General features: G+C 40.0%; 1 protein-coding gene across 5 annotated transcripts in view; it reads left to right on the top strand.

Annotated features, from left to right (window-relative positions):
• The window catches only part of Dhx36 (DEAH-box helicase 36), a 54,690-nt gene that overhangs the window by 399 nt on the left and 47,099 nt on the right, over positions 1-7,192 (top strand). For 4 of the 5 annotated variants that reach the window (XM_029567164.1, XM_029567162.1, XM_029567163.1 and 1 more), the window contains exons 2-4: positions 1-130; positions 4,303-4,427; positions 5,091-5,325. In XM_029567164.1, the coding sequence (XP_029423024.1) occupies positions 1-130; positions 4,303-4,427; positions 5,091-5,325 (490 nt within the window). The remainder of the gene's footprint in view (positions 131-4,302; positions 4,428-5,090; positions 5,326-7,192) is intronic. The other variant, XM_029567161.1, reaches the window with a different exon arrangement.

Here is a 7,192-nt window from a genome sequence, read left to right as displayed (position 1 = left end):
CGGCGGCGGCGGAGGCGGGGGAGGCCGCGGAGGTCGGGGCCGGCATCCCGGGCACCTTAAGGGCCGCGAGATCGGCCTGTGGTACGCGAAGAAGCAGACGCAGAAGAACAAGGATGCCGAGAGGCAGGAGGTACCCCGCGGCGTACTGAGGTGGGGGTGGGGGGTTCTGCCTGTGCAGCCGCCCTTGGCGCTAGGATGGCGTTGCCTTCTCGGTGGCCCGGGGCAGGTGCAGCCGAGTCCCCGTAACGGGTAGTCCGCTGCCGGACCTCTGACCAGCGGTCATGCTTCGCGCAGGCCCCGTGCATGCTTTTTAAAGGAAGTGAGAACTGTAGATCAGCGTTAAGTTCAGGCGGCAGCTGAGGCAAACTTTTATCTGGGGTGTCATCATCGCACCCCTGTATATCCTCTCCTTTGGAACCGTCGTCACCTAAATGCTTCGCCTGGCGAAGACCACAGAAGCCGACAAGCACCGTCGTAGTTGAGTGTAGTTACTTGAGAACAGCTTTTTATTATTAGCGTTAAACTGAGTCACCTGCTCTGTTCTTTGGTTTTTACATCTTGGGTGGAAATTTTCTGTTGATTAGCAGCCCCACTTTAAGAAGGGAACTTAAGATGCTAGTGAGGAAGACTGTAGGACGCAATTGGGCTAGTCCCTTGAGTTCTGTCTTGAGGTTTTGTGGTAAGGGAAGCATCTGATTTCTTGAGTGGGCCTGTTCCAATAACAAAATTGCACAGAAGCTTTTGAGATGACTTTTTAGTGACTTAATGAAAAATACTCTTTATAATAGATGGGAAAGTGTAATTGAACCATCTCTTAGGCCACTGATTTTGAACCGTTTTCTTTTTCCTTTAAGCAACTCATTTTTATGGAAGTGTCTTTTTTAGGGTTTGTAACTATATCTTCACAAGTTACTACTACATTCTTCTCTTTGAAAAACTTACTCTTTTGACCCTGAGTTTGGTGTGCGCAGCCGCCATGATCTGGAGGCGTGCAGTACCCAATGAACTTGCAATCCAAGACGGGTAAAGAAATACTTAAACAGATGAAAACTTAAATAAGCCAGGGAAAGTTATTTCCACACGGAAAGTATAGCACCTGGTGCCGCAGATGGGAATGGTGTGTTGTCGAGGCTGATCTTGTACTCCTGATCTCCCTCTACCTTCCAGGTGCTGGGATTACAGACCTGTGTCCTTTCATTAATGTGACCCTTGATCTCCATCCCCAGAACTCCATTTTAGCAACCATCAGTACCATTTATTCACTTGACAAATGGGGTAAAACATTTTTTCTTTCATTTCGGTAAATCTGTGCTCTGCTTTTTTGCTTATCCCTAGCAATTATTGAAGGTCAAACCAGTATTTTTGTGTGCATAGCCTCTTAGTTTTTTTAAGTTACAGAGACACCCCATAGTGGTAAAAATATTTTTATTTTATGTGTATGAACGTATTGCCTGCATGTGTGTAAGTGCATCTATGTCACGCAGTGCCCATGGAGATCAGAAGAAGGCATCAGATCCCCAGGAACTGGAGTTAGGAACAGTTTAGCTGTCATGTGGCTGCTGGGATTTGAACCCCGTCTTCTGCAAGAACAGCTAGTGTTCTTAACTGCTGAGACATCTCTCCAGTCCTTATACTTAAATTTCTAACCTAGAATGTAATTAAACTAAAGACTTCATAAAATACTACTTGCGCATTGCTCTGGTTTTATTTTGTTGTACTTCCTGCTTCTTTTTTGATTGTTGTTTATTAATGTGAGCCATAATCTTTTTAATTTCGTGAAAAACAATTGGAAAAGCTCTGAATTAGAAGCTAAGACCTTGAAATTTGTTGGGTTTTTTTTTTCCCCTAGAACTTTAGCAAGCTATTAAAACATTGAAGATGAAAACATTGGATGTTTATTATTTGTTAATGCTTTGGGGAGAGGTTGAGGGGTTGATTGGGGGGTAGGGCGTGTCTCATTTTATAGCCCAGGCTGGCCTGGAACTTTTTTACCCAAGCTGGCCTCAAACCTGTGATGATCTTTCTGCCTCAGCTTAACTGAGGGATAAGATTCCAAGTGCGAGTCCCCAATCTTGGATTGGATTGAATTTTTAATTTTTTCAATCTCTCAGGTAAGCAGTGTAAGGTATGGTTCGAAGGTGGCAGCTCTGGGGCTGGGAGACCAGTTAAGTATTTCTCTGCACTAATTAAGATGAGAATGACTTCCAAGAATTAGGATGTTGGCAGTGGAGATGAAGGGACAGTTGAAAGTAAAGGTAGATGGAAAATGATTTTTATGATTTGTTAGACGTTACGTGGACAGCAGGTGTTCATAGATGAAGGTTTCCTCTTCAGCTAAGGGTACTACCGTGAGTTTGATATTGTTACTGGGCATATAAGTGAGGATTTCAGTGTGTGATGCCTGGAGAAATCTTGGCTGGAGGTTAGCATTTGGCCGTGCAGGGGCCCATGGATACTAGTGAAGGGTAAGAATAAATGGTGAACAGAATGAACCTGGTCCTGAATTGTGCAGACCATTGTTTCTTGAACTTGCCTGTGCATAGGAATCACCTGGCACTTTGTTAAAATGTAGGACTGGGAATGAGCCAGGGATTGTGCTTGGCTGTCAGGCTTTCAGATGATGCTGCTGGTCTGTAGGTGATTCAGACTGTAAAATGTTATTCACAGATATTTAGGAAGTGGCACAGACTGTGAAGGTGAAGGTGGAACATCCAGAGAAGAGAAAAATAGAGTCTGTAGATTAGCTGATATGGTGGGCACTGCCCAGGAGTCATAAGGTACAACTTAGATTTATGAGCCAGGTGCATGATGCCTTTGATGAACACCTACTCTGGAGTGACGGGAATATAAAGCAGATGGTAATAGGGTGGTGAATGGGGAAATGGAGCATTTGTCTATAGTTTTGTTGTAAAGGGGAAAAACTAGGGCATTAGCTTTAGTGGTAGGGAAATGGAGGAGAGGAGGATTTTGTATGTTCTTGGTGAAGAGATTTGATGTTAATGTACTGATGGCTTCTTTTGTTTTGGCCCCTGAATGCCACACTTTTTTGAACTTCTGTCCTTACCTTGGTGTAGATAGATGGCTTTTTACCCCTTTCTTACTGTGATTTCGGCTCCTGTCTCCTTGCTGTACACTCCAGGCTTTCTATTATAATTCTAAAGAAAGGCAGTCTGTAGTGGTCCACATATGTACTGTTAATGAATGAGTGTTAGAGTTAGGAAACCTCACCATTGTTCTTAATTGAGAATTCAAACTTGCTGTTCTATTTGACTTTCATCCTCATCATCCTGTTGTCCTCACACTAACATCTGATTTTACTGCTGTTCTCTCAGGACAAAAGCTTGAAACAGAACAGGCTTTGAGTTCCACTATTTAAATCCTTTAGTTCTAGGGTTTCTTTGATCTGTTTCTTCAACTATTTCATCTTTCCATTATTATTTTTAACTTTCTTCTCCCTTTTCTTTAGCCTCAGCCTCTCAGTCTCATCACTCCTGATTTCCCATTGCCTGTGGAACTCATAGGCACATTATTGAGTCTGGATGCTTAAGAGCCTATGCTTTGTACAACCATAATTTTGGAAGAAAATTTTTAAAAAAATTTGTGAGTGTTTTGCTTGCATCTTTGTGTACACATGTGTGCAATGCCAGCAGAGACTAGAAGAGGACATCGGATCCCTTGGAACCGGAGTGATGGATGGTAGTTAGCCGCTATGTGGGTACTGGGAACTGTACCTGGGTTGTCTGCAAGAGCAGCAAGTGCTCTTCACTGCTGAACCATCTCTTCAGCTCCAGAAAAAAAACCTGTTTTTAAACTTGTTCTTATCAAAGGAAATGAAAGTCTCCAAAGAATTGGGTTCACCCTTCATTCTTCTTTGCCTTGGCTTATAATCTCATTTCTCTGATGTGTGTTTAAGGTTTCATTTGCTCACTGAGGAGCTCACCTTTCAGTGCTGTGCTTGCTTTTATTGTGTGAAGCAGCCACTGCATTTACCATCTCCCTGAGCACTTAACAGTAGAACATTGAGCTTTTGATAATTGAACATTGTAAGTACGCCAGGGAAGGAGGAAAGAAACATGTTGTAGGAAGAGAAAATTTGCTTTCCTTGCTCATCGTATTTAGAGCTAATTAGGTACATGGTAGGCCAGGGTCTAGAAGGGATTGCAAACATGTTTCCATGAATTAGGCCTAGGAAGTGTGACTAGGCTAGAAGGAACGTGCGGATAACCTTAACTTAAATTTTGTTTGTTGACTATATTATTATTTTTATATTAACAAATATGTTTTTTCCTTTGTGTAAAACAGAGAGCTGTGGTACACATGGATGAGAGACGAGAAGAGCAGATTGTCCAGCTGTTGAATTCGGTCCAAGCTAAGAACGATAAAGATTCCGAAGCACAGATATCCTGGTTTGCTCCTGAGGATCATGGGTAAAATAAAGTGTTCTTAAGAAAGATAGCAAAAAGTTAACATTTCCGTTATAGCACTTGATAGGACAGAAAAGGACAAATTACCATCTTAGCTTCTTCAGGAGAATTAGTCTTCAGGAAATGATTTTTAATCTGTAACAGATTTGAAGAAAGAAGAATTTTAGATGGCATATTTCCTACTGGAAAATTAAATGTTAAGAATGGATATTAAGAGATTATATTAAAGTAATAAAAGAGATTAGTACTTGTCTTTCTTTCCTGTCATCTTCTGTCTGCACAATGGTAAATATCTGCTGTTTTAGGAAGTTTGCGAAACTGATACATTTATAGGAAATACTAGGGGTATTTCAGGGACTCGACGGCTCCATTTACCACCCAGAAAGGGTGGCAGGAAGAAAACGGTGCGAAATACACCAAGGACAGGCGAGACAGACAGTGTAGATAACCAGAGAAGGGCAGGCGAGACAGTGTCAATAGCCAGAGACCAAGGACTCGTGTGGGGTTTAACTTTATAGCATGTTCTCATAACTGCTTTGTACATAGAGTACAAGCTTTCAGTGTTGAAGATTTTGAAATATTTAGACAGCATAATGCTTTGTTTTGTTCCAGGGCCTGAGTGGCTATTTATCTGATCTTTTCTCATTTTTTATTTTGTGTAAATAGGTATGGTACTGAAGTTTCCTCTGAGAAAAAAATAAATTCAGATAAGAAACTTGACAACCAAGAAAAGAAATCAGTGAACCAAGAAAAAAAGACATTTAGAGTCACAGACAAATTATATGTTGACCGAGATTCTGAGTATCTGTTGCAAGAAAATGAACCAGATGTGAGCTTAGACCAACAATTATTGGAAGATTTACAAAAGAAAAAAACTGACCCTCGGTATCTAGAGATGCAGGTAATGCAAAGCAAAAGGTGAAAACATCTTTGTTCTCTTCCCTCACTTGAGAGAGGTGGATTTATGACCATAAGGTTAAGGTTTGGTGTAGAGGATCCTCAACAAGACACCTTGTGTGGGAAGGTTTTCTTTTGAGTGGTACAGAAAAAGCAGTGGTATGGAAATTCCACACAGCCTGCAGTGCCTGTGGCCTCATGCACAGCTGCTTGTGTAGGGAGGAGAAATGCTTGAGACTGTGAATGCCGCTGAGAACACAGTGAGTTTTCTAGGCCAGTTAGAAGTCATGAGTGTAAGCAGTTAGAATTGTTAAGAATTGAAAAGTTTCTTGCGGATCATGTATCTTTCCTTTTGTAGATGATAAAATTAAATTTTTCACCTACTAGCTGCTACATATACATTCACCAACATTTTAAGGACACTACTGCGTCAAGGGCTGAACTTTCCCAAATTAGTCCAGTCCTTTCTTCTGGGTTGTTTTAAGGTTCCTTCCATTTAAATACAAAATTGTATGATTTGTGAGTATTCCAGGTAGTATTCGCTTCTTCCCATCCCCCAGCATTCTGCTTTTCTGTGAGAGCTGGGGATCCCAACTTAGATCCTCGTGCTTTCCTGGCCAGTCCTTTAGCCACTGAACCGTCTTGCCAGCCCATTAAGTTTTATGTAATACACATTATTTTTCTACTTTGCTAGATGCCAGTTGTCATACAATGTTTTCTGAAGGATAATACACTTCCTGTTCTTACACAGCTTGTAGTTGTGTTATCTCCTCTCCTAGTTGCAGCCAGAATTAGGAATTAGAATGTTTGGCTCCCTTGGGAAAGAATACTGGGCTATAAATTTCTGTTCAGAAGACTTTACAGTCACAGAAAGGAGATATGCGTAATTACAATTTTAAATTCAATGGAATAGTTTATATAGACATATATATTAAGGCTGTTGCATTTAATAACATATATTAGTATTTCTAGATGTTATTTTTGAAATGGTGTTTAAATAATTAAAAATTATAAAAGAAATAGCTAAGACTTATGTAGTGACTTATAATTTTTAATGCTGTAGTTCATTTTAATTGGTCACATTTACTATCATAGTTATACTGTAAGAATAACCTTATCACAATGTGGCAATAATATGCTTAGGACAGTTTTAATTAAAATTTGTTTAATTTCAGTTTTTAAATTAAAAGTTTTATTCTCAATAAATAGGTTTTGTTACAGCTGGCTTATTTTTATGCCACTGAAGGTTTCTCATGTTTCAGGGTGTCCCTAGGTGAATGTAAATCTTAGCACTTCTTAGAGTTTAGTGTTTCTGTTTAGTGTGCCTGTAGGGTTTCCTAATAGTTTACAAAATTCACAAGTAGTTGTTGCATAAATCAAAGAATTGGTATTCCAGTGTTAACCAACAAATCTTAAGTTTATGCAGAAGCTTTTGTGTTTCAGACACTGTCGTTTTTACATGTAAAAGTTTATCACTGAGACCTTGTGGCAGCCCTGTGAAGTAAATAAAACTTTTGCAGCATTGATGGCCAGAATTTGACTTAACGACGACTGTCCTGAAATGGCTAAATTTTTCTTAGCCTCAAAGGCAGGTATTGTATCCTAAAGTCATCTTCATACCTGCTCTAGTGCCTGTTAAATTAGTAAATGGCGCACTGATGAGTAGGGAACAGAATGTGCCATCAAAATCAGATCTAAGATGAATATATGAAGCAAAGTAAAGTGATTTAGTAATCGTAATGTCATTAGATGAGATAACTGAGCAGATAGCATTTTACTTTGAAGGATAGGCCTCTTGTTAAATGTTATGTAATTCTGTTTTTAAGTCTTGATATTTCATGCATAGTGTAAGGTAGTAAAAATATTCATGG

The sequence above is a fragment of the Nannospalax galili genome, unplaced genomic scaffold (genome assembly GCF_000622305.1).
Source record: "Nannospalax galili isolate Female #2095 unplaced genomic scaffold, S.galili_v1.0 scaffold59, whole genome shotgun sequence".
In the NCBI taxonomy this organism is placed as follows: Eukaryota; Metazoa; Chordata; class Mammalia; order Rodentia; family Spalacidae; genus Nannospalax; species Nannospalax galili.
The sequence above is the reverse complement of the archived record's forward strand: the minus strand, read 5'-3'. Positions and strand labels throughout refer to the sequence as shown.